Source organism: Rhamphochromis sp. 'chilingali' (assembly GCF_963969265.1).
Source record: "Rhamphochromis sp. 'chilingali' genome assembly, chromosome: 16".
NCBI lineage: Eukaryota > Metazoa > Chordata > Actinopteri > Cichliformes > Cichlidae > Rhamphochromis > Rhamphochromis sp. 'chilingali'.
The window spans coordinates 28,389,284-28,416,917 of NC_137943.1; the positions used below are offsets into that span (position 1 = coordinate 28,389,284).

The 27,634-nt window shown below is 39.2% G+C and overlaps 1 protein-coding gene across 3 annotated transcripts; it reads left to right on the forward strand.

Annotated features, from left to right (window-relative positions):
• Nucleotides 1–286: 286 nt before the first annotated feature.
• LOC308383494 (acyl-coenzyme A thioesterase 5-like) lies at nucleotides 287–6,093 on the forward strand. Of its 3 annotated transcripts, none has more exons than XM_080861491.1 (4): nucleotides 287–524; nucleotides 3,973–4,472; nucleotides 4,590–4,792; nucleotides 4,871–6,093. In XM_080861491.1, the coding sequence occupies exons 2-4, from the start codon at nucleotides 4,016–4,018 to the stop codon at nucleotides 5,477–5,479; spliced, it is 1,269 nt and encodes a 422-aa protein (XP_080717617.1). In that variant the 5' UTR covers nucleotides 287–524; nucleotides 3,973–4,015; the 3' UTR covers nucleotides 5,480–6,093. The 3 variants fall into 3 exon arrangements, with proteins under 3 accessions (XP_080717617.1, XP_080717618.1, XP_080717616.1); XM_080861492.1 differs by lacking the exon at nucleotides 287–524 and adding an exon at nucleotides 2,419–3,451 and having other exon boundaries at nucleotides 3,945–4,472; XM_080861490.1 differs by lacking the exon at nucleotides 287–524 and adding an exon at nucleotides 2,421–3,451 and having other exon boundaries at nucleotides 4,871–6,091.
• The last annotated feature ends 21,541 nt before the right edge of the window (nucleotides 6,094–27,634 follow it).

Below are 27,634 nucleotides of genomic sequence, written 5' to 3' on the forward strand. Positions count from 1 at the left end.
AGGCGACTGCTCACGGACTGTTATCCGCCGGGCTGTTGTTACAGGAGAAAGAAGCGGAAATGACACCGTGACATATAACAAATAACATCACCTGTTTCTGATGTTAGTTGTTTTGACTGCTTTTACATTATATTGAAATATATGTAATGTTCATGTATGCTGCAATGCAAACGGAGTGATGCAAATAAAAAACATCGACCGACAAATTACGGTGCGACTCTATAATTAGTCCGGGTTACCGGGGACTGTTATTGCCGATGAACAGGTGTCGTGCAGACTAAATTGGGCTGCATTGAGTTCATTACTTTTCTTTTATCCCGCCGCCTACGCATCACTTTGAGAGTTAATATGAGATCTCTCTCTGTGAAAAAATAACTAAAAATCCCACTGACGTGTGTATAAATCTATATACGTATAATGTCCCGCTGGTCAGCAACTTAAAAAAAACAACTTTTTTTGAAGTGTTGTGAACGCAGCGCGCTGGGGCGAATGTCCGCGTTTGCCCAAAGGAGGAAGCCAGCCAGGTACAGAAAAGAAAGAAACACTCCATACGTCATACATTAAAATACATTATCAAACTCGCGGGTCGCACTAACATTAAATTTTCATATTAAGGTGGGGGCCAAAAACTATCGTCCTGCGGGCCGCGAGTTTGAGACCCCTGGCATAGAGGATTGCACTGTTGTTAAGCGTTGTTTTGGGTGTTCTGCGTGTACACGAATAGCTTTTCATGATGTACTTTCTGGATAGCAGGAATGGTATCTGGAGCAAAGTTCACATAGCAACATTGGCTCCATTAGAGTTAACCTCTAAGTAAAATGGGACGTGCTTGCCACACTGGCAAATACTATTATACTCATTTAGTACAGGTCAAATATTACAGGTCTGCCACTGACTGAAACTGTATTTAAGTTGACATTAAATCCAAAAGGTTAAATTCAAAAGAGAGATTATTAAAAAAACATATCCAGCAGCTCTGCATTTGTTTGCAACTCAGGTTCTTATTCCAAAGGGATCAGTGGTAACTTTTTGTTTTGGTAAGCACTCCAGTCTGTCATGGCTCTCTGCACAAATGTCTTTACAAAGCTTTTCCTAACGGCTTCCTGTTGAAGCCGTTAAATCCAAAAGTCTAGGTGTATTGTTTGGGGAGTGTCTGTGTTTGATAAAACCAGTTTGATCCAGGTGAATTATGGATGAGATGACTTTCTCAATTCTGATTGTTACTGCCTTGGTTATAATTTTCATATCTGTATTAATTAGTGAGAGTGATCAATAACTACATGTGACAGTGGGATCCCTGCAAGGTTTAAGAAGAACTGTGATAGCAGCTGTGTTTAAATCACAGGGAATAATACCAGTTTGTTTTATTCCTTGGATACATTTTAAATATATTGGGCTGAGCATATCCCAGAAAAGCTTATAGAACTCAGCCGGGAAGCCATCCAGCCCTGGCACTATATTGTTTGGTATAAGAAATATTACATGGTTAATTCTTTTTCTGTTAATGGAGCTTCTAGCTCTTATCTGTACATCTGTCAAATGTAGTACATTTATATTATTAATATTAAACTTACTCCTTCAGTTTATAAATATGCTTACGATCCCCAGCCAAAATATCCCTAAATTTTTCTTAACCACTTATCCAATTCACTTAACACTTACCCAATAATTAAGGGGGCTGGAGCCTATCCTGTCCGACATTTAGAGAGAGGCAGGGTACACCCCAGAAAAGCTGCCAGTCAATATTTAATTAGACAAAATAATTCCTGATATTAAAGCACAAAAAGACACAGAATCACATCTACAACCAATTTAGAGCACCATCTATCCCAAACTTCATGTTGCTTCGCTGTGGGAGGAAGATAGAGTACCTGGAGAGCACCTGTTGGAGGTTATTACTAGGTGAAATGAATATATATGTTGGGGAAAGGACATGGCCACTACCAGTAGTCCTGTGGGGGTGGTCTTTTATCTGTGATCTATTATTGAGTGTTTGTTGTGTGATCCTAGACCAGTTCTTGACCTTACCCCCTTTGTCCCAGGGCCTGTTTTATAAAAAAAAAAAAAATATATATATATATATATATATATATAAATATTATAACTGACCATAAAACTCAACAAAGCTAGTCACCTCAAAGTAACTTTGGCAAGAAGACGAATTAAACAGGAAGCCGGGAACAAAACCTGACATACTGGTAACTACCTCCAACAAATCCAACATGTTCTATTGAATATGTTACTAAGTAGTAAGGTGGTCATCTCTTAATACCAGAAAAGCTGCAATTTTCAAATCACTATGTGCTTTGATGATTACATAAATGTGGAAATGAGGAACAGTTTCAGACAGATGCAGCATGAGGGGAGGAGTCAAACAAAAACTTAAGGTGTGTTGAAGAAAACCTGCCAGCCATTTAGGTAGGTTTTTTTTTTAATCCTGGTAACTTGGTAAGCTAGCCCTCTATGTATAACACAAAACGTGGAATTTCCCTCATCTCACGATTAACAAATTCCGCATCTTTTCTTAACGTGGTTTCTGGAAAAAGCCCTGGACTCTCCAACAACTTTTTGTTTATTTTCCGGCAAGCTTCTGTTAATGCTTCTTGTAAGTACTTCTAAAATTTTCTTCTATTTCTGGTTCTGCCCTTAAATCCTGATGTTGGATACTGTGTTATAATCTTATTGTAGTCATATTGTAGTCTCATTGTAGTCAATGTGCGATTTCCCAGGCTTTTCAGCATTTATTAAACAAAAGGTTGTTATTACGGCGACCGTGGCTCAGGGGGTTGGGAAGCGTATCTGTGGTGTTGGCCAGAGGGGCCAACACCAGTAGGCGGCCTCGCTTCTGTCAGTCTGCCCCAGGGCAGCTGTGGCTGGCTACAACCGTAGCTTGCCTCCACCAGTGAGAATGCGAGAGTGAATGAATAGTGGCATTGGGTGCCTTGAAAAGCGCTACATAAATCCAATCCATCATTATTATTATTATCTTCAAGCAGTTTCCTTTTTTCTACATAAAAAAACACATACTGAAATTTCTAAGGTACTGTAGACAATGAAAAACATTGAATTTTTTGTTTAACTGTTCAGTTTTAATTTAGTTGTTTTTCTATTACTTAATTACTTTGATGTAGTATGATTGCAGATAAAGCTTTAAAACTTAAGAAAATACAATTAAAAGTCTGAATTTTGTGCACGCATTCACATTTTCCAAAGCCATGCAGTGGAGAGGAAGAGAGAGAGGGGAAGGGGGGTTGGGGGGCTATAATCGGTACCGAGCAGCTCTGCGTTTGTTTGCAGTTCAGGCTCTTATTGTGAAGGGATTAGTGATAACTTCCTGTTTTGATAAGCGCTCGAGTTTGTCGTGGCTCTCTGCACACTTTTTGCTCGTTTGCCAGTAGTGGTGGGAGATTTCGTGAGTGTATGCCTCCACATTTGGAGGGTTAAGCGTCAGGTAAAGCTTTTGTTTTCAGGCTTAAGTCGTATGTATAATGCTTAAATGTACTAGTTAGTGAAGCCAAAGTCTTTACGAAGCTTTTCTTGTACTCTGTCTTCCCTTGATCCTCGACAAAAGTCTAGGTGGTGAGGCTTCAGGCTTTTACAGAAATGTAAAAATATTTCCTGCTCTTTTACCCTTGGTGGGGGGAAGAAAAGATTTTTAGCTAGCGCTAATGCTTCTGTAGTTCTGTTACTGCAGGTCTGAGAGGGTTAGGGAAGTAGGAAGGAAGGACTCAAAATAAAAGCGCACAGGACCCTTGAAACTTAACAGTTCTGTTGAGCCAAACAAAGCTGGAAGACGTATATCACATCGTCGTTTACATCCACTTTGGATGCTAGAGTTGGAGTGAAATACAATAGGACTCTTTAACTTTACCACAAGGCCAGTGTGTACTCTAAAAGGCTAAAGTTCACAGCACCTCTTAGAGTAATAAAAATAACGTGTGCAGTAGCACTATTTTGTTTATTTTTCTATAGGGCAAAGTCTAAACGTGTAACTTAAAGGAAAGTTGCTGAAGACATGGCTTCCCAAGTCAGGCTGAGGCTGCTCCCGAGTGCCAGGTGTCTGTTTGATGAGCCTATTCAGGTGAAGGTGGCCGGGCTGAGGTCGAGGCAGGTGGTCTCCCTGAGAGCCAGCTCAACCGACGACAAGGGAACTGTGTTCAGCTCTGCGGCCACCTACAGAGCCAATGGCAACGGGGAGATTGACTTGAAGAGAGACCCCTCACTCAGTGGGAGCTACGTTGGGGTTGAACCGATGGGTCTGCTTTGGTCAATGACACCGGACTCTTTGCATAAAAGACTTCAGAAGATAAATGCCCTTAATCCATCCATGGTAAAGTTCTCAGTGCACGAGGAGGCAGGTGAGGGCCGGATTCTGGCAGAGGCGACTAATGAGAGGATTCTAATGGGAGATGGGGTCATTCGGGTCCCCATCAAAGAGGGGAACATTCGAGGAGTCCTGTTTACTCCTCCAGGTTTGTCAGCATCATTTAGGAAAAAAAGTACATACTTGAAAATGTCCTAGTTACAGTTACTCATAATTTTAGCTCCATACAAAAATATGCTTGCTTTGCATGTATGTTTCATTCCAGGCAGGGGTCCCTTCCCAGCTGTGTTAGATTTGTACACTTTTGGTGGAGGTCTGTCAGAGAAAAGAGCCTCTCTGTTGGCCAGCAGAGGATTTTTGGTTCTGACTGTTGCCCTGTATGGCCACGATGACCTGCCTAAAAACATTAAGGAGATCCACCTGGATTATTTGGAAGAAGCTGTCGAGTTTCTAAAAAAACTAACTAAGGTGAGTTAATTTATTCTGGAAGACTCATAGTTGTTGAAGACAACTTTGATGGCTGTTCATTGACATGTTTTTCCACAGGGTTCCAGTAAAAAAGTTGGTGTAATATCCCTTTCCAAAAGTGGAGATCTTGCCTTATCAGTTGCTTCTTACCTACCAGATGTTGAGGCCACAGTGTGGATCAATGGCTGCTCTGCCAATGTAGCTTTGCCTCTCTACTATAAGAAAAGACAAATACATTCTGCATTAATGTTTGATTTAAAGAAAGTGATTCCCACTGAGTCAGGGGCCTTCAACACCAAATACGTTTTAAACAATCCTCTGGCGGAGGAGAACAAGGGCAGCCTGATTCCCATTGAACGAGCCAAAGGACATTTCCTCTTTGTGGCCTCTGAGGATGACCTTAACTGGGACAGCAAGGCTTACGTGGATGAGATGGTGGAGAGACTGAAGCGTCACGGGAAGGAGAAGTTTGAGAGTGTGTCATACCCTGGAGCTGGACACTACTTAGAGCCACCTTATGGACCCTACTGCCCTTCCAGCTTCCATGGGGTTTTAGGCAAGCCAGTCTTGTGGGGAGGTGAGCCCAAGTCCCACGCAGCAGCTGAGGTCCACATGTGGAAGAAGATCCAAGATTTCCTCAGAAATCATCTGAGCTCTGATGCTGCACAGAATAGGGCCAAGTTATAGTTTCAAACTAGACAATGAATAACAAAAATTAAAGTCACGACTGCCATAAAACTGTGATAATCATGTCTGACCTGTTAAATGTGTTGATTAATGATTCACTATTTTAAACATTTAAAGTCTGTAATTTATCACAACAGGTAGAACGGGATCCTCCTTACCCTCAAGGTATAGCTATAATTTTGTGTTAATACTCCATAGTGTCATGTAAATGCTTGTAAGTTTTCTGTTTTCATCATTAAAGTTGGTAAAATTTGAAAAAGGTTTATTTGTATAAAACTTAAAAAGCGTATCCTGAATTCTTGACACGATGTAGATTCAGTCCTTCTGTCACACTGAGGTACTTTGATGTTGCGAGACGATCCAGTTGTCACAGGGTGATGTTGCTGCAGACTTTGTCTCATGTCTATTAAAATATCTATTAAAATTAAAGTTACTTTTGCTGCTGGACACTCTAAAGTCAACTTATTAATTCATCAAAACCAAAAAGACAAGACGTATTGACTGCCGTTTAACTCTAGAATAAATGTTCTTAAGTGTTGATTTCTGATATATTATTTAATGTAATGAAAGATTGTGATTTATCATAAACTGGCATCTGTGGCTCACAAATTACCTTGAGGCATACTGACACATCCCATCTTCACACAGCAAACTAGACAGACTGGTGCCTATTACCTTACAAGCTAATGTTAACTGAATTTTGTTTTTCCTTAAAATTGTTGTTGCAACTGTTACAATAGACGTGTATTCAAAGGCAACGAATTTGGTCTTGTGTTTGTTGTTCATGGTTTCTCAATGAACTCCCAAACCAGTGGAACACGCCTGTGTCTCTCTTAGTCCTTGTTCTACCAGACGACCCTCCAGAAAAGGAAGTTCTGCTAATAGGGGATTGTGAACTTGGTGTTTCCTCTTTAATATTACGCAGTCTTTGCCTCCCATTATAAGATAGTTTGGGATGAACTATTGTGAAATGGTACTATATGAATGAAACAAGTGAGCCTGTCAGTCTTCACTACTGCCACAAGATGGCAGTATAAGCCTCTAAATAAACAGTCGTGCTCTGGCTAGTGCTCCCACACAGAAAGAAACAGAATCACATCTACAACGAATTTAGAGCACCATCTATCCCAACCTGCATGGTGCTGGGCTGTGGGAGGAAGACCGAGTGTTGGAGATTACTGTTAAGTGAACAGAGTTTTGGGCAACATTACACTAAAGTCTTGAAAAAATATAATAACTCACCATAAAACTCAACCAAACTAATCACCTCAAAGCAACTTTGGCAGAGCGGAAGAGGAATTTAAACAAGAAATGGGAAGCGGGGAACAAAACCTGACGTACTAGTACCTACCTCAACCTCATTTTTCACCTCTGAGATGGGAGATAACATGCTTGCTACAGTGCAGGGAGTTCATGAAGACTGCAGAACCTTCATCTGCCTGTTTGATTTATTAAGCAGCATTGTTGAAAAGCTCCTTCTCTATCTCTCCTGTTCTTTGTGTTTCTGTATCTGACTGCTCCCTTTCTGTCATTTCAGCTCAGTGGAGCTCACGTCAGCTTCTGGCCTTTGAAAGGCATTATACCTGCACTAAGGGATGTATGTTCTGTGGGAACTTGAGATTGACTTTATGCTTCTGTGTTTATGAGTAAATGATGATTAATTCATTTGTGTATAGCCATTCAAATTTAAACTGCATGCAGATACCAGCAGATACCAGAACTGTAACTGAGATGTTAAAAGTATTTCACAAGTACAAGGTATAAAACATACAGGCTTTAGAGACAAGCAGAATAGGTGATCAGAGAAGTTAAGGCTGGGTTCTGAACACTATCCAATGTCCACTTGACATTAACTTGCTGTTGTTAATGGTGAGCTGTTTGTTGTGGCCCATTGTGGAGCCAAAACAGACAGGAGGCAGGTCATGATGCTCCAAAAGACTTTATCAGGGGTGAAGTTTTCAGGACTCCGTGAAACCTCACTGAATACTAGAGTTAACTCAAAACAACCCATAAAAACTGCTGGGGTTGAATTCTTTGCTGAATAATTGTATTGTTTTGGTGCTATTTAAAGAAGATTTAATCAAACTAAATGGAACTAAATAACATAAGATTTGAAGAGGTTAATCCTACTCTAGTCCAACATTTGTACTTTTGTTTATGTCACATTAAAAAACATTGAATTTGGAAAACATTTCCATTTCTGCAAAATCAGTTACACCTAAAAAATCTCACTGAATTAATTGAAGGTGATTTAAAGGATCTGGAGCAAGCTGGGGTATTTTACCTGGATATTAATACCCCTGGTTTTTGGCCTCTAACAATAACTTTTTGGGATTTTCCCTGTTTTTTTCCCTCTCACTCACTCTCTCTCTCAGTCCTTCTGTCCCTTTCATTCTTCTGTGACGCTTCCTTGTGGGTCCACCTGTGGATGGAGTTTCCTTTTCCTGTAGTTTCTCTCTCATCATCTAATCGCTTGTGGTATTTAATGAAGGACTGGAGCTGCTGCTCTCCCTTGGATTGTTGTTAACATCATGTTGGTAATTTGTGACGCTGAGAATTCAGTGAATAGTTTAAAAGATCGGCTTATAAAGTTCAAAGTTTCATTGACACAAACAAGCTTTCGGTCAGATTAGCAGCTGATTTCTTTCTTCAAGAAGTCCCCCGTACAGTAACAATTACAAATAATACTGTCTGTTTCAGGTGTTCACCTTTTTCTTCCAAATGATTAAAAAACAGTAAGAACGAGAATGGTTTTGGGCCAAGCTGCTGATCTGGTGAACATTACAAGCCTGCCATGTCTGCACTGTGTATTATTAGGCCATGTTCATGTAGTCTGCACCGTGTAATTATCTCAGCAGGCTGCTGACAAGAGGAGCCAAGATCTCTGTCCCATGTGGTGCAGATGTATTTATTTTTAAGACTGTGTTGTATCTTTAGGACTTTAGTAACAAAGGACAGAGACAAAGACTGTTTTAAAGTCAGTTGAAGAAAACTTGAAAGCCAAAATTCTTCTTAGACTATTCTTACACTTTGCTCAATAATGCATCACATGATATCGGCTCCCCTTTCTTCACTATTTCATGCTGCTAGCTGCAAGCTTCTTTTTATTTATTTAGTCCATCTGGAAGCCATAATGAGATATTATCCAGTGTTTGAACCGTTTCAAAGTGTTGATTGCACTTTAAAAGCACATTTACTGGGTTTACAATAATGAAATCACTCAAATTTTTTGAGAAAGAGCTACAAATTTGAACCTAGAGGAAATGTGTGAAATAATTTGAAAGGTCCACTCTGTTTCTAAACATAATGGTAAATGGTCTGTATTTGTATAGTGCTTTACTTAGTCCCTATGGACCCCAAAGCACTTTACACTACATTCAGTCATCCACCCATTCACATACACATTCACACACTGGTGATGGCAAGCTACATTGTAGCCACAGCTGCCCTGGGGCGCACTGACAGAGGCGAGGCTGCCGGACACAGGCGCCACCGGGCCCTCTGACCACCACCAGTAGGCAATGGGTGAAGTGTCTTCCCAAGGACACAACGACCAAGACTGTCGGAGCCGGGGCTCAAACCGGCAACCTTCCGATTACAAGACGAACTCTTGAGCCACGATCGCACCCTACATTATGTTATTAATAAATCTTATTGATTGTAGCTGTAAGAGGTCAGTAAATAATTTTTTTATATATATATATCTGTAGCACATGTCTCATACTATAATTTTTTTATGAAACTGGCAAAACAATCAAAAACCACAATCTGAGAGCTGCCTTGCTCTTGGAGCTTTCACGGGAAACTAAATCCTAGCAATAGTGATTGCGATTTGATTAACTGCAATGACTGGTGTAGAAAATTCCTTAGTTCTTGTACACTTTTTGTGTAGTTCTTGATTTTATCAACACACAAAGGAAAAAGTTGGTCTCCAAAGTCAAACAACTTTTGATTTACGCAAGAGCGCTTTTCTTTAGTCTTTGTCTCATTCCTTGCACAGTGCATCCAAAACAAGCAGAGCCACCATATCATCTCCTTTTAATTCATCTAAAAAGGACACGAGGAAACAGTGATTGTAGAAACATTTATTCAAATCCCTCTGCGGCCCTTGTGTTTGGCAGTGGTCCTCGGGCTCTTGCCAACATGCAGACAGCGAACGTGTTGGCCTGCTTTTGAAAACAGATGATCAAAGATTTCCACGTTTCTGGTAAAAGTATAACAATTACATGTTTATCCCACACATTTTGTGCTTTACATTGTTCCCAGTGAGGCCTGAATAGGCATAGACATCATGTCAGATTCTGTGTTGCAACACTACTGCATGGAAATCTGTATTTTCATAGTTTTTAGGAAAAAAAATACATTTAATGTTTGGTATATGATACCGTACCGTGTATATTTATGTAGATTTAAAAAAAAAAGCCCCCTGGCTTAACAGTGCAGTGGTTACACTGCATCAAGAGGGAGCAATAGGTTAACATCATGGGTGTTACTATTTCTGTTTTGAGAGTAATGCCTCCTGCAGGATTTGAAAAACTCTGTAAAACAATAGATAACTAATGAAAAGCTGAGATGTTCTATTAGGAATTTTCTGAGAGGCTTAAATGGGCTTTTTATTGTTAGTGTGTTCAAAACCATTATGAAATCCACTTGACTTTTTTTTTGGTTGCTCAAACAAAAGTAAATGAAGTCATCAAACAAAGGAAAAGAACAAACTAACACTACTCAATCAAAACTTAAAACAATACACATTTAGTGTTGCACTTGCACAAGCTTGAGCAACATCCTAAAGCTTTTTTCTTTTATTTTTGTGCCATAATTGTGGTTTAAGATGGAGTACAATAAAAAAAAGCCATCTAAAAGGAGCTTTTAACATCATCTGTACACATGTAGAATTTAAAGACTTGCATATTTGCTTGTGCATATACTGTGCAGCAGTGGTGCTGCACATCATCATTGCAGAGATCAGTCATGATGTGACCCAAATATCTAACTTTAGGCACCACATTTAAAACCTAAAGCTTCCTGAGTGTCAAGCAGAGTGGACCAGTGATTTGTACTGAATATCAAAGCAACAAGGTTCTGAGTCTCAACCCAGTTTGTGTGTGCATGTTCTTTGCCTTTCTGGCTTCTTTGGACAGCCCAAAAACATGCATGCAATTAGGTTAATTAGTCATGCTAAATTGACTGTAGGTGTGAATGTGAGTGTGAATGGATGTGTTGCCCTGTGAGAGATTGGCAACCTGTCCATGGTGGAACCCAGCTTTCCCTATGACAGGTGGCATAGGCTCCCCCCGCCCCCTGTGACCCGGAATTAGGTAAGTGGAAGTAAATGAATGGATAGATTTCCCAAACAGAATGGATGAAAGATTTGTTTCCAATCCTTTGTAGTTAAGCAATCAATACTAAACTCTTTTTAGCGTTGATGTAATAAATAATAAACTTGAATTAAAACATGTTATTTCACTCTATCACTCATACTTAAAAATAACAATGAAAAACAAACAAACAGAAAAACAGCCTGGTGTAAGCAGTGCGTTAGCAAGAGGATGTAGTTATCACCCAATGCTTCCAAGCTTGGTAAGCAAACTATATCAATACAATATATTGGTGTAACAAACTAAATACTTGAACATCACACACTAGAATTGGAGCACAAAGTTCTTGGACTAGCTGATGATTTGCATTTTTAAATAATACAAAACTTACCCAGTTACGTGGCTGAGAGGTCAATTTCGGTGAGGCCCACTAAAACAGTACTGACCTAGTTTCCACGCACCTGTCACTAAATGTGGCTACATCCACTTGCACACAATTTAAATGGGTAAGTTATATAAAATTCCACCCTGCATGAAGCTGTTACAAGTAGAAAATTAGCCATAGATACAAAAAACGGCTTTGGTCCAAGCTGTAAACAAGTGTATTCCTACTGCTGAGAGTTACTCACTTCTTTGGATATAGCCTCAGGTGCCCGTTAAAAGAATGGCAGTTTTTGGCATACTTTTCAGCCTCAGAGCACAAAAATCAGTTTATGTAAAGTTTACATCTACATCAGTATGAATTCAGCTTAAAGCCTTTTCATTTAGCTTGATATAGTGATTGAACTATAACTAGATTCTAGACCCTCACTTTCACCTTGTCAGTACATTTTTGCTGTTGTTATGATTATTTACATACTCCCACCGTCCATCTGTCACATTACAAGTAAAATAAATTAATGGGACATAAAGGCTTTTAGATGATTGTAAGTAACAGATCAGCAGAGTGAAGCTTTATTTCACATTCAGATGTTAGTGCAGAAATGATCATGGATTACAAATTAGTAAAAGTGTTCAAATGTCTGGAGGTTTAGGTTGACCTTTTATGCAGTTTTGTGCTTTTCTTCCATGTCTTATTGCCATAAACTGTAACATTTGGTGGAATGATGTGATAACTTTATCTGCATAAATTCTGTGCAAGAAAAATTGCAAACTACATTCAAATAAAACTGTTTGTGTGGACAAGATAACAAAAATCTGGTGACAGTTAAGAGAGAAAAGCTCAAGGGGAGAGAGAATACAGGGTTTATATCATATAATGAAGCTGAATAATCATCTGTTTTGAATTTGTGTTGTTAAATAAATTTGGAAAGGGATAAAAATCCTCAGGGGCAGTAAGATACCAGAATCCTTGCTTTTCACTTATTTTGGCAGCTTTTGTGTTGCGAGTCAGTCACGAGCGTCTCACCTGTACAGTGAGGAGCTTCTCTGGAGTACATCTCCTATAAAAAATTAAACAGGACTTTTCTGAATAAGCAGACAGTGACTTAAGATGAATTTTTAAATGGATTACGAAGTGCGCCCCAGGGTGGCTGTGGCTACGATGTAGTTTTCCATTACCGGTGTGTGAATGTGAATGGGTGGATGACTGGTTGTGTAAAGCGCTTTGGGGTCCTTAGGGACTAGTAAAGCGCTATACAAATAAAGGCCATTTACTATTTTAATGGAAACATACATTTCCAGAAAAATGTTGATATATTTTTTTTCTTTGCTAATTTGAAAAATCTCTTGAGTCCTTGAATCTATATACAGCTGTCATGGTCTCGGTGTCTTAAGAGCTCATTTTGTCAAATGATTTATGTTCTCGCTGTGACCCTGGATTACATAAGCAGAAGAAGATGGATGGATTCATGTTGTGTCACATTTCCTGTTTTATTTTGGTAATGGATATGTAATGTGTTTTGTGTTGAGCTAACTTCCCCCGTCTCATTATACTGTATCTATATTGTCTTCATGTTGTCTCAGTCTCCCCTTGTTTATTGTTGTGTTGTCCCTCTGTGACATATGCATGGTTTGCATATGCAGGACTCTAAAGATATCCCCATGCCTAGATTAGAAGCTGGTGTTTTACACAGACAGTATGATTAATAATGAACAGAAAACAAAACAAATATCAAAAGTACACATACATAAGAAAAGAAGAAATTAATCCCATGAATTCAAATGTGCTTCAGAATAAAAGAATGAAACAACAGTTGAACTCGTTTTTAACCCTGTAAAGCCTGAACCATGAAATAACTACAAAATGGTTCATCTTTTTGACACAGGTATTTTTTTAACTTTAGACCCATAAAAAAAATTAAATATCAATGTGCATGTATGAGTCTTAATTTAATTAATTTTTTTTATTTTTTTTACTTTAGCTGGCATTTTTGTGCAATTTATTGCTTGAAATTTTATTGTGCAATTTCTTCAGATTTCTCAGGGGGAAAATTCACACTAATAATGTGGAAGTCTCAAAAAAGTCATAAAAACTAATGTATTAAATATGATACACTTGGCATTTCAGCATTATGGGAAATATTCATATAAGATACGCTTTAGATCTCTGGAGTAATTTCAGCGATTACTCCAGAGCCAAGAGCCATTAGTGTCATTTGTTTAATCCATACAATTAACCAAAATTCCATAAACTTTAGGGATTTCAGTGTGTCATTAACTTTCAGTCCCCAACAACAACTTCCGTTTTCTCTTAAGGGAAAGTAACTTTTCAGCCACTTACACCCACTTTTCAGTGATTTAGTTTCTGAAAAGTGAATAAATGATTTTGCCTGTCTGCCCCCTAGTGGTTGTGAGGAGTCATTTTGCACAGTTGCTTGGAATAAAAGCATTTAAATAATCTAAATACTAAATGTAAGCAAGTAAAGAACCCCTAACTATCCAAAGTACTGCATATATATTAAAATATTATATTATATTTGAAAAGACGGATTACTTCCTGTTTGAAAAACATACACACAACCTGAAAAGACTGCAACTAGAGACAGAGATTAATATGATGTAAAATAAATGGAGACACACATGACACACACATTCATTTTCAAATGCACAAATATCCATATTAAACACAACTAAACACAGACACAGCTTCCTTACTGCAGGGAGGCACCCCACCAATAGACTGGTACCTGCTTATTATGCACACGCACACACACACACACACACACACACACACACACACACACACACACACACACACACACACACACACACACACTTGTTTTTAATGTCCTTTCTCTCAACCTTTCCTTTCTGAATCAGGCCGATCACCCAAACATCAAAGTTTTTCTGCAGTGGGGATTCTTTTTGATTTTTGACTTCCTGTTGCCACATTTATCTTTAAAAATACATTATTTTAAACAACCGGAAAGCCCAAACTGATCCAATCACAGATGTGAAACCAGAAGGAATTAACAATATTGATAAACTGGAAATGATAATGAAACTATAAAACAAACAAATAAAATGGTGCTTTTTGCATCATCTGGAAGATTAAACTCATTAAAGAAAAATAAAAGCACTAAATAAAAAAAATCTGTATGCAAACAGTTTATTTGCTGGGGACTATTTTCAGTAGCGGATAAACACACATCTGGGGAGAATTTCCTTGAGCATGATAATGCAGCATGTGACTAAATAAAAATAAACAACCTATTTGTTTGTGCTTAGGATAATGTGACTGAGCTGCTCACTGATGTGTTTTAATCAGAGCCTGCGTCTCTGAGTTTAGAGACAACCACACCAGTTTGACGTATGTACCTCAATTATTTCAGTGGCATTTTCACTTTTCAGTGTCAAAATCCGCTCATATGATTATCGCCTCTGACAGAAACAAACCATCCATGCTTGTTCTTAGTGTGTTTGAGATTTAAAGGGTTTTCTGGAGGACGAGCTCATTAGCCAAATGACATTATTAATAACTGATGGACGGATAGCCATGCCATTAGGTAATTTATCTCAGTAAAACATATCTGATGCTTATAATTCCTGCAGTGTTCACAGCTGTTTATTTCATACATATGTACTAAACCTCAATTTTGTCTTCTTTTTTTTTGCCATTTTATTCCTTGCTGTTGCTGCTGCTGCTGCCCAATTTGCCTACTGAGATCAGTAAAGTTTCATCTAATGTTATTTCTCAAACACACACAGCCCTGATGATAGCCATTTAAAATCCTTTTATCATTAAAAAAATCATCAGGCATTCAGATTATATGAGTCAACAATTACCTGAAATATGCACCCCTGCTGCTGGAAGGCACTTGGGTTAATAAAGGCTGATGTTCTTCGTATTGCAGATATGAGGTTTGGATCCATGAGGAGCAATAATGCTGTCTGCGCAGGAACATTATGTGGACTGTTTCACAACCAGGTTTGATAGGTGGAGCTTTAAAAGACTGGGGTGCACAGGAGACGCCAGAAAATGGGCATAATCTAATAATCTATGCCAACACATGGCCGTCTCCACACACTTGTTACCCTGGAGCTGCAGTCGATAATGCTGAGCCAAAATACCTGAGCTATTTAAAGAATATGCAATAGTCTTCACAGGTTTTAACTATGTGTTATGCACACGTCACATCGCAACTAGCTGCATCTTAAAATTTTGAGGGATTTTTATTTTTTTTCCCTAGAAAACTCTGTTGTATCTATGTCTACAAAACAAACCAAAATGTCAAGTTATGTATCATCCAATACAGTCATTGGTATCAAAGCTACATTAAAGCTAGTAAAGCTAGGTTCATGCTACAGCCGTTAAATCAGTCATTCCTAAAATGTGGGTCACAAAGGTATTCCAGGTGGTCCGCAGTAATAACAGATGTATAGTACATAGAGAAGTATGTACAGTTGCATATCTATATAAATGTATCTCTTTATATAAAGAGTTAAATAAAAGTGGAAATAGAAGGTTGTTAGTTTGTGATATTATTAATTACTCTGATCGAAATTTGCTGGCTTTTTATTAAAGTTTGTGTCCCAGTGGCCGGTGTGTCACCCTCAGGCCTCAATATTTGGCATATGAGTGGATAGAATTAGCAATTTATAGCCAACAACGAATGTAGGTTAGGTTTTTTGGATAAACCTTTCAAGGAAATACATCACTTTTTCTTGTATTTTAATTAAAGTGAATATTTAGGATTGGCTGGGCCTTGTGGGATTTTCTGGTTTTTAAGGGGCCGCAGCACTCTTGCCGTTGGGAATGACCGCTCTAAATGTTTATAGGAGACTAAACCTACCCCAGCTGATGATGGCAAGGGAGCACATTACACCCAAGATGTTTCTGTTGAGTCTGTTGAAGTCTCAGACATGATAACAACAGCACTTACAGCCAAGTAGCAATTAACCTCTCGCTGGATCACCTGGAGATAAAAGCATGCAGGTCCAGGGAGAACAGGTTAATGCACCAGCCAATCAGATGATTTTAAACCTGAACGTTCTTGCTCCGAGACGACAGTTCTAATCACTGCACCAGTGACACAGGATTGCATGTGTGAAAAGAAAAAAAACCCATTGTGGCATATTTAACCACTGCTGAACTTTCTATGCTAGATTATCTTATGGTAATCATGTGAAATTATTAGATAGTTACTGTAAACTGATTGAATGTTTTTCAGAAGAATCCCAATTAACAATTAAAAGAATTGTATTTCTGTTCCAGCTCCTTATTTGTCTGAAAAGATCAAAGATCATGCACTAAAACAATATATCCTACATAGGCACACAGATGCCCCCCCCTCCACACACACACACACACACACACACACACACACACACACACACACACACACACACACACACACACAGGGTCACACCCCAGGCTGGCTTTAACAGGAAAAGCCAATCAATACAACACTGGCATTTTCTTCTCCATCAGCCTTGTGTGCATATGCGTGTGTTTGTGAATGTTTGGGTGTAGACTGAGAGGTCTGGAAATAATTAAGATAAGGGCGGGGGGGGGGGGGGGAGGCTGACAGACAAGAATCTCTTTGCTATATTTAGCTGAGTGAGGTATTCAGAGACAAGTCACTTCTTCTGTTGCTGCTGAGGTGATTTTTTTCTCTCTCTACCAACTGTATCAACAACTGTACCTGAAGTGATTCAATAGAGTTTCCATCATCGCACATAGGGAATACAGGTTCCCACAGACTCCTGCATTAAACAAATGAGCAGATGAGCTCAAACGTTACCCTCTGATACGACCTGAAGAGCTTAAAAAGTATCCCCAAAGTAAAGGTGTGTATTAATAGGGGCATCAGCTCTTTGATAGACAGCCACAGGGCCCTACCAGTCTAACACACATTGTTGTGTGATTAAACGTATTCTCATTTTATTTGTATGTTAAAAACATGGTAACTTGTGGCTTCTTTTGTGTAAGAAAAAGTGCATATATATTCTGAAAACATTTACAACAAAACCAGTGACCAACAGCCTGAAAAAAAGTTCAAGGAGAAAGTTTCAATACTCTCTTGGGTTTTTGCATTTCTGTTTTTGCTTTAATTGTTGCACTTTATGTATTTTTTCTTTATTCATTTGTATTAAAGATCATTTTTGCCTCTCTGCTTTGCATTTGTGTCCTTCCTCCAGCTATTTTTGACAAATCTGTTCTATTTTATTTACTGGAAAGGTTACTTGGCTTAACCACCATGTGTTATGGTAAGCCATAGATAATGTCATAGTGAAAAGCCCAAAAATGTAGCCCTCCTCCTCTGAAACATTTACACTCTACAAAACTGTCAAGTCCTGACTGGACCATTCAGGACTCTTTGTTTAGCATGAATAGAATAGAATAGAATAGAATAGAATAGAATAGAATAGAATTCAACTTTATTGTCATTGCACATGCACAGGTACAGGGCAAAGAAATGCAGTTTGCATCCATCCAGAAGTGCTTTAGTGATATAGATATATTACAATATATATTAGCAATAATATAGATATGTAAGTATATTACAGAAATGGGTCTATTATGGTATGTTATAATGTACACGGTATGAAGTATGTTGTGAATATTCTATAACTATAGGTATGTACAGGCTGTAGTGAGTACAAGCTATGTACAGGATATGAACAGGATATAAATATGAAAAACTATACAGAATATGAACTAAATAACTTTACAGAAATCTGAGATATACAGTTATACAGAAATGGGAACTATGCAAGTTGTAAACAGTTGTAGGATTAAAAATTATCGAATGTACAGAATGATTATTTACACAGAGCTATACAGTAGTGCAGTTAAGATAAGTGAGATATAATTCCTACAGAGGCTATATAAAGTGCTAGTGGTTGTGAGTGGTGGTTCAGTCCATGTTATTATTGTGTGTTTGAGGGTACAGTTGTCCATTGTGGGTGTGTGTATGTTCAGTCCATGTGTTAACGTGGGTCAGATGTCAGGAGGCAGAGTTCAGGAGTGTGACAGCTGTGGGGAAGAAGCTGTTCCGGTACCTGGTGGTCTTAGTCCGGAGGCTCCTGTAGCGCCTCCCAGAGGGCAGGAGGGTGAAGAGTCCATGTGATGGGTGACTGGGGTCTTTGATGATTTTCCCAGCCCTTTTCAGACACCGCTTCCTGTAGATGTCTTTTATGGCAGGAAGTGGTGCTCCGGCGATGCGCTGGGCAATTTTCATGACCCTCTGCAACGCCTTCCGGTCTGAGGCAGAGCAGTTCCCGTACCAGACTGTTATACAGTTGGTCAGGATGCTCTCGATGGTGCAGCGATAGAAGTTCACCAGGATGTCTGAGGACAGGTGGTTCTTCCTCAGAGTCCTCAAGAAGAGGAGGCGCTGGTGAGCCTTCTTGACCAGCTTGGAGCAGTTGGTCGTCCAGATGAGATCCTCGGAGATGTGGACTCCCAGGAACTTGAAGCTGCTCACACGCTCCACAGCCGTCCCCTTAATGTGGATGGGTGGATGTGTTCTTATATGATTGTTTTTTTTTTGGGGGGGGGGGGGGGGGGGGGGGGGGGGGTTTAAGAAGACATTTTATAGAGTAGGTAGAGTCTTTCATTATAATAGCCACACTGCTTCAGAAGGTTTAAATTCTCACCTCTAATTAAAAAACATTGATGTTGAACTGCACCGCAGTTGCTGCTGTCAGCCCTGGTGGCTCTTCCTCTCACTCATTTAAACCTTAAAAGAGTAAGCCTGCAGCTGCTACGCTGAACATCAACACAGCTACTGTAAAATGATTTGTGTAGTTCCATCCCAACAGTATTTTACTGAAACTTGGACTAAAATGTTTAGCTCCTACATTCCCAGTCCAGTCTTCCGCCCCCTCCAAGTAGTTTGCTGCAGGCATGCTGAGTTCACTCCTGAGTGTCCCTATAAACTGTAGGGACTCTTTTCTACCTAATTCAGCACAATTCTGGTCTTTTTTAAAAAGAGGTTGCAGGTATTGTAATACATCATTGCTATCAGATATTGTGCACAGCAAAGCATGTCTGAGTCTGTTTTGAGGAGCGGATCAACATGGAAATGGAGCGCCCTAAGGCATCATAACCGGCACATCGTAAAGACAGACAACTCCGCCTCAGCAGCGTTGAAACTGAATATAAAAGAAACTGAGTGAACAGGGAGAAGATGAAGTAAACAGAAAGAGGTTATGGAAAAGATGGGAAGACAAGAAGACAGGTAGAGCTTGAAGGAAGAAGGGGAAAACAGACAGAGGCAGAAAAAAAATGCAGACAGGCTGCAGCTCAACACCAAATCCAGGTAGAGTTCATGTGTTTTCCATCTGGGAAGAATTTTAGTGTTTCTACGGTATAAAGAACAATATACAGAAACAATAATAGTTAGATTATGTTTTCAAAATCATTGATTTGCAGACATGAATTTTTACCAGCTAATGAATGAGAAAAAGGTCAGGACCTCTTTCCAAGGCCCATTACAGCCCTATATGGTTTTTTTTAATTGGCTTTGAGAAACTGTTGTCGACACGGCCAGACAGAATTTAATTACATGATAGGTTGCTGGATACATTTCATTTCATTGTTAGTTCTGATTACTCAACTATATCCCCAAATTAATCTGTAAATTTGCAGCAAGTTTGCAAAAAAAAAAAAGAAAAAAAAAAGGCCCACATACCTGTCTTTGCAATAGAGAAAGGTAGTGGAAAAACATTGAAAATAACTGCTGGAAAGAAGGTGAATATAGGAGATTTTCAATTTCCCAGTGAAAACATTAGTTTCCAGCCACACACTCACCTGGGAGCTGCAGGAAATGGGGAACGTTTCACATCAAGGCATGAGCCGAGAGTGGGGAATACAGCACAGGAAACGCAAAACTCAACCCCTTCCTGTCCAACTCTGAGTGTGTGTTAGTGTGTGCAAGTAAGGGCGAACAAGATTATATCATAACCATCACATTTCTGGGTCTTTGTGTGAATAAACTGTATGACTACGACATACATTTTAAACACATCTGTGCAAAAACAGAGTTCTTTTCTTTTTTTAATGTTTTCACCAAAAAATAAGAACCAACATGGTTGCACGCTCATATTTCATTCACCATTCACAAGGGCAACAGAGGCAGGTATAACGGGCCATTTAATCTACAGCACACAGCTGCATCTTTCTAATGACCTGGAGAGGGAGCTGTTCTGGTTGCAAAAGCAAACCTGCTTATGTAGAGTTGGATGGAAATACCCCCTTTGGTCCGTTTGAACTATGACCTCAATAAATTCTTTCCTCGGAAGTTCAAGGGTGTTATTTAATAAAATATTATGTTCATTTTGTAAATGATGGTCCTCATTAGAGTCAAAAAGGTAGATGAATATGGTTGGGCCTACCTTATGATGGAAAAGTTACTGTATGAGGGTGCATCATCCTTCAGTTTCACAGGTGCCTGCTCACACTGAGGCGTAAAAAAGGTACCGTAACACACCCCCAACCCCATACATTCGTTTGCAAACTTTTCTGTCCGCTAATGGGCAAAAATATCCGTTTTTGCAGCTTTATGATTTAATTTTGCGTTATGAAACATTGCAATATTTTATAGGCACTAGTGAAGACTTTTATTGCCAGTTTCTTTAAGTGTATGTTCCCTAATAAATACATGCAATGTAACTGGTGCATTTGGTAATTTTTTCCAACAATTACCATTTACCTCACCTGTTCTTTGGAGTCATCAAAGATTATACATTTCAAACAGGCTTCACGCACCTATAAATGTTTATAAAACCTCTGTGAGTCATCTAATCTTTTACACTGAGTAAGATCATATGGACTCATGAGGTTTCCATCCTAAGACAGCATTGTGCACATGTGCCAGTATGAGAGCTGCAGGTATCACATGCCTGTAGGAAAGAAAAACATAGACATGTGGCTTTAATGTGGAGCAGGCCCGGAGCAGGGACCTCCATGCAGCCTGAGACCTTGAAAACACACCTCATGATAGAAATCAGCATGGCACACACACATTCCTCCAGCCAGATATTTCAGATATGCATTGTGGTTTGACTTCAGCTCTTACCTGCAAGAGGCTGGGAAATGCAGCCAACAGTGCACAGGTCCTTTAATGATTTCAATATGGTTTCATTCCCACTCTTTGAGTAGATCTGACCAGGGAAAATTGTTTTTGCAGACCTTGTAGGGCAATGAACAGGAATTCAAGCAATAGGAGCAAAATATCTAAAAGTCTACATCAAGATGCGCGATTGTGTGCTAACCCAACACTTTAAAATGAATACAAGGAATTATTTCCATCTGTTCGTCCCGAGGAACACTAGGATGCATGTTTGAAAGAGAAATGTTTGTCTCTGTCCCGAGAGAGATCTGCAGTTTTTCCTTGTCTGATCAAAACAGTAATTTAAGAAGTGACAGGACTCCATGGATGTCTGTGCTGTGAAACATACACAACAGGATTACAAGAGGAAGTTCTCACTTGAATAGAAAAAAAAAAAACTTTGATGAGACTGAGATTGTTCTGGATCAAGGATTCAACAAAATGATAACATGACAGCATCACATAGATCTGTTGGCTACACATCAATGATGGGAATCTCCTGTTCTGCTACATTCCGTGGTCGCTCTACTGGACTGAGATCTGGTAACTGTGAAAGCAATTTGAGTACATGGAACTCATCGTCATGTTTAAGGTCATGAAGGACATGATCAGCAGCAGTAATCATGTAGCCTGTGGTCAGCTGGTACTAAGCTCAAAGACTGTGAGAAGATATTTCCCAAGGGAAAAAAAAACAAAAAAAACAAAAACAGCCCCAACTCTAATCCCACTGATAGCGAGGAAGGATCCATGCTTTCATGTTGATTACTCCAAATTCTGATCGTACCATCTGAACATTGCAATAGAATTTGAGATATATCAGACAAGGCCATTTCCCCCCCCAACTTTATTTTCTGTTGTCCAATTTTGGTTACCCCATGTGAATCGAGCTCTTAATATCCTGTTCTTACACGATTGACACCCGGTCTTGCGTAGATGTACTCCATCTGTTTCAAGGTTCAACCTATTGTGCATTCAGAGACTCTCGTGCATAGCTTTTTTGTAATGAGTGGTTACTTAAGTTACTTTTCCTTCCTGATAGCTTAAAGCAGTGTGGCCTTTCTCTTTTGACCTCTAGTATCAACAAAGCATTTTTGCCACTCACTGGATATTTTCTTTTTCTGACATCTTCAAATGCCAGCATATCTGCAGTTTCTGAAATACTCTGACTAGAGCTGAGTTGGTGGATGTGACAGATTGCTTATGGTCAAAGTAAAGTGAGATAATCCAATCCAATTTTATTTATAAAGCACTTTAAAATACCCAGCACAGGAACAAAGTGCTGTACAGAAAATAAGTTAAAACAATAGAATAACAGAAAACAGCAAAATAAATAAATAAAACACATAAAACAAAATTAAAACAGCCCTATGTTAAAACAAAAACAAGATAAAACGGCATCAAATCACCTAAAAACAACTAAAATAAAAAACCAACATCTCACGTGGTGTCAAAGGCCAGGGTAAAGAGGTGGGTTTTCAAGAGTGACTTAAAAACAGATAAAGAAGTGGCCTGTCTGATCTCTAAAGGAAGCTCGTTCCACAGTTTTGGAGCTGCTACAGCAAAAGCACGATCTCCTCTAAGTTTACGCCCAGTCCTGGGTATCTTCAGGAGCAGCTGATCAGCTGACCTGAGAGAGCGGGTGGGTGTATAAGGCTGTAGCAGCTCAGAGAGATAAGATGGAGCTAGGCCATGGAGAGCTTTAAAAGTAAATAAAAGAATTTTAAAATGAATCCTAAAAGAAATGGGCAGCCAGTGAAGTGAAGCTAAAACAGGGGAAATGTGCTCAAACTTTCGAGTGCCTGTTAAAAGACGAGCTGCAGCATTTTGCACCCTCTGTAGATGACTAATATATAATGCACTGACCCCAATATAAAGTGCATTACAGTAATCCAGCCGAGTGCTAACAAAGGCGTGGATCACTGTCTCAAAGTGCTGCCGTGAAAGAATTGGCTTTATTTTTGCCAGCTGCCTGAGGTGAAAGAAGCTAGATTTTACCACTGCCTTAATTTGATTATCAAACTTCAGATCACAGTCCACTTTGACCCCCAGGTTTGTGACAGTTGGCTTAACATACTGTGCCAGGGAATCTACATACACATTGGGGGTCTCAGTGGAGCTACCAAAAACCATCACCTCTGTCTTTTTATCATTGAATTTTAAAAAGTTAACAGACATCCAAGCCTTAATGTCATCGAGACACTGAAGTAATGGCTGTGTAAGGTATCTGCCTTTTTTCTTTAGAGGGACATAGATCTGACAGTCATCAGCATAAAAGTGGTAAGCAATGCCGTGCTTTCTCAGTACAGAACCAAGAGGAAGCAAATATAAAGAGAAGAGGAGGGGGCCTAGAACTGAGCCCTGTGGGACACCACACAAGAGGGGAGCGGAGGACGACACAGTCACAAGGCTGACACAAAAAGTTCGCCCCGTCAAGTAGGACCTGAACCACTCCAGTGCTGTGCCCCTAATGCCCACCCAGTGCTCCAAACGAGAGAATAAAATGTAATAAAAATTCAGTAAAAGGATGCTAAAAATAAATTGAATCTGCCACACAATAAGTTCATGTTGCACCTCAACATATAACAACTTGTGCATCACTTTGAAGTTAAAATGTTTGTGATGCAGTGCAGCTGATCCATAATCATTAAGTGAGGAGAATATATTAGAATTTAATGGAAGACACACTCCTTTATTTCATAGCTAATCAAAATGTAATCAGGTCAGTACGGGCTACAACATCTAAAAGTTTAAGGATAAGCATTAGATTGTTTTGAGTCAGTTAGAGATGGTGCAGCACCTGCATCTGACTGGCAAATGTGGAATATAACAAAAAGACACTGAGAATGGATACAGTTGTTGCTATAAGTACACAACACAAGGTTAGGCATTAATATATTAAGAATTGTGGTCTTCAGCTGAATCTCCATACCATAATTTTAGTTTTGGTGTCCAGGAAACCAAGTGTTGCATACACAGAGAGTTTCTTTTAAAAACCTTAGCTTAAAGGCATGCTACACTTGGAAAATACTAATAAAATGCTCCAGAAGGCTGGAATGACTGAATCATTTTATGACCTGTGTCCCTTCAACAGCAAGGGACAAAGTGCTGCAGCACATTAAAAATCCATATAAATCCATCCAAATATCCAGTGCAGTAGATGCTTTGACCCAGAAATAAGAGACATGGTCTTTTTCTACAGAAAGAAAAGTTTGTCCAATTTACAGCAGGTTTCGTTATATTCAGGGATTAAGTGTGATACAGCAATAAGTGCATGCAGTCAATTACAAAATAATGACCAGAAAAAAGCTTCAAAAAACAAAAAGAACCAAAGTTTGATGAGTGGAAGTTGGCCGTAAGAAGTTTGTTACAAGTTTAGGATGACATCAAGGAAAGGTCACTGTGACTAAAGGTGAGTGTGCCTCGTATAACGGGAACAACCTACACTTAACTTTTACAGCATGCGCTCTGTCTTACCTCTTAAATTTTTCCTTGAGTCTTCAAAACATCTTCAGTCCAACCTTAATATGCATCTTTGCAGAGCTATAATTAAAAGTTTTCACATTGTAGAGTCTCATTCTTTGTTAGTTATCAAAGAAGCTCCAGTGGTGAAAAGTGCAGCTGCTAATGCCATTTTGCTGGCTGCAAAGACAGTTAATGAGGCACCTGTGCTCCTATAATATCTTAAATATTGACCTGAGAAGGTCACAATCACTCAGATTTGATTCTATGTGGTTAATCTAGCGACACACTGCCCCCTTAGCAGACAGACACTATCAATAGGGCAAATGATTATAATGTGACTGAGATGAACTTTGAACTTATCATTGGTCCAACAGGAATGACTGATTGATATCAGGTGTGGTTAACTGCACAGTGTTTGGGATTGTAGGATTTGATTAAAAGGGCATTTGGGAAGTGTGTGTGTAAGAAGGAGCAGGAAGCTACATGGTGGGACTGCATTCACCTTAGAGGAGGGTGTCGTTCGCAGCTGGTTAGGGCTGCTGTGAATGAAGGCAGATAATGAAGGGGTCAGTGTTCCTGTATTAGGATGGGAGGCTTGTTGCCTTGCTTAGTTAATGTAGGGCTCCGGGTAGTAATGCATATGGGGCGCCGTTTGTAAAGTGAAACATGCTGAAATTAACGGCAACATTTTTCCACAATTAGCTCAAAACCTTACAAAAACATGTTTTTTCAAGTCATTTTTTACATTATTTAGTAAAATATTTGTAACTTTTCATATTTAAAACACAATTTTAAATGTTAAATCTAAATATATTTAAATCTAAATATAATATTGTATTTAAAACTACATGTTAATTGTTAAATCTAAATGTTACAGGAAACTAAATATTTAGCTAACATGCAAATTTACTGTACGGCTCAACGGAAATACCAAAATAAAAGCTTTACAAAAACCTCCAGTGGAAAAGTGTGCCGGTAGTGGTCAGATTGTGTCTGCTCTCCAATGATGGTCACTTCTCACCACCATGAGCTGCTTCACTTCTTGCCTACCAGCACGTCCAGCGATTTAGCTAAAACATCAGAAGATCCGTTTTGTCAGCCATTCAAAGGTTCAGCAGTAGTGCACTCTCAGCAGCTGCAGTCTCCACTTCACTATTGCTGCAGCACATGTCCAGCGGCAAATTGATTGCTAACATGAAATCAATTTGCATGTTAGCTTTAGTTTCCTGTAACATTTAGATTTAAATATAATATTTAGATTTAACATTTAACATTTAGATTTAACATTTAAAATCGTGTTTTAAATATGAAAACGGCGCCCCATAAATGCAAGATACCATCATCAATGCTCCTTACTAGGCCTCGTCTGCTGCTTCCAAAATGCTGTCCTTATGCATTAGCACTCAACACTTTTTTTATGTGGGAATTCATATCTCTGACCATTTTTTAGTAATGCTAGAAAATGCTAAAAACCTGGGGGCGAGGTCTTGCATTTAACCAGGCAGGCAACATGTCCATCCTCCCCAACCGCTATCTAACGTCTCCAGTTTAAAGTGTGACAGTTGTGAAATAAAGTGTGTTGTCATACACAAATTTCTTGTGACAGTGTTTTGTTTTCAGTTCTCTGACAGGTCGCTGATTGTTGCATTATGTTTTTGGTTAAAAAGCCTCCCTACTATTAGTGTCCATCGTCCCTTAGTTTCTCCGCCAGATACTCCCTTTGCTCAGCATGTCCTGTTTAAAAAAAACAAGCTGGTCGAGACTGGAATTCTTCACCGACTGACGAATGACGCCTTTTTTTTTTCCTGTTAATGTGGTCGATGTTTAAAGCCTATAAGAGATTCAGTTTGATAAAAAAGTTCAACTCTGCTGCTCGAGTCCTCACTAAGACCAAAAAAGTGGACCACATCAGTCCAGTTCTGAGGTCTTTACACTGGCTGCCTGTCCGTCAGAAGATCATTCTGATGCTGGTCTATAAAGCTCTGAATGGTTTAGGACCAAAATACATCAGTGACCTCCTGACCCAGTATGAACCTTCCAGATCCCTCAGGTCATCTGGATCTGTTTTTTTATCAGTTCCCAGAGTCAGAACCAGACACGGAGAAGCTGCATTCAGCTATTATGCTCCATATATCTGGAACAAACTCCCAGAAAGCCTCAGATCAGCTGAAACACTCAGTTTATTTAAATCCGGGTTGAAGACTCACCTGTTCTCAGCTGCATTTGAATAAAGCACCAAATCCGCACTGTTTTACTTTTAAGCTTGAATTTTGAAACTTACTCTTTTTTTTCCATTTTAAATCATGCTTTTTATTTGTTTCTGTTTTTTAATGTCTCTGTAAAGCACTTTGAATCACCTTGCTGTTGAATTGTGCTACATAAATAAACTTGTCTTGCCTTCAGATACTCTGATTGCGCCTCACCGTTTTTCCTGTGTTGGTTCAGCTAATGCTAGAATTTTTTTTACATTTGTATTTTTTAATAGCAGCAACCGAGCAGTTAAACTGTTAAATCTACCCTGTAAGACTGTTTCATACAGCTGTGTGAACACATCTTTTCAGGTATCTTGGCCGACTTTTTCACAATATACCCGCCCTATTATTTGCTCATCTCATAGCTGGCTCTATAATAGTAGTAGACAGCTTTGGCAGTCTGTAAAAAATAAGATACGGTTTAGCCAAACCTCCACAGTCTTATCAACCTGACAGCAGGGGAGAAATCCCCAGCATGTGAGAAAGTGTAGTAATCATGAAGTCACCTCCGATTTTATTCTCAAGCTCTTGGAGTTTGACCAATCGTTTCTTCCTCTTTCCAGAAAGTACGGCATCAGGTGAACACATATGTTCAAGTCATCCACTGACCTAACGTAGGTGTAA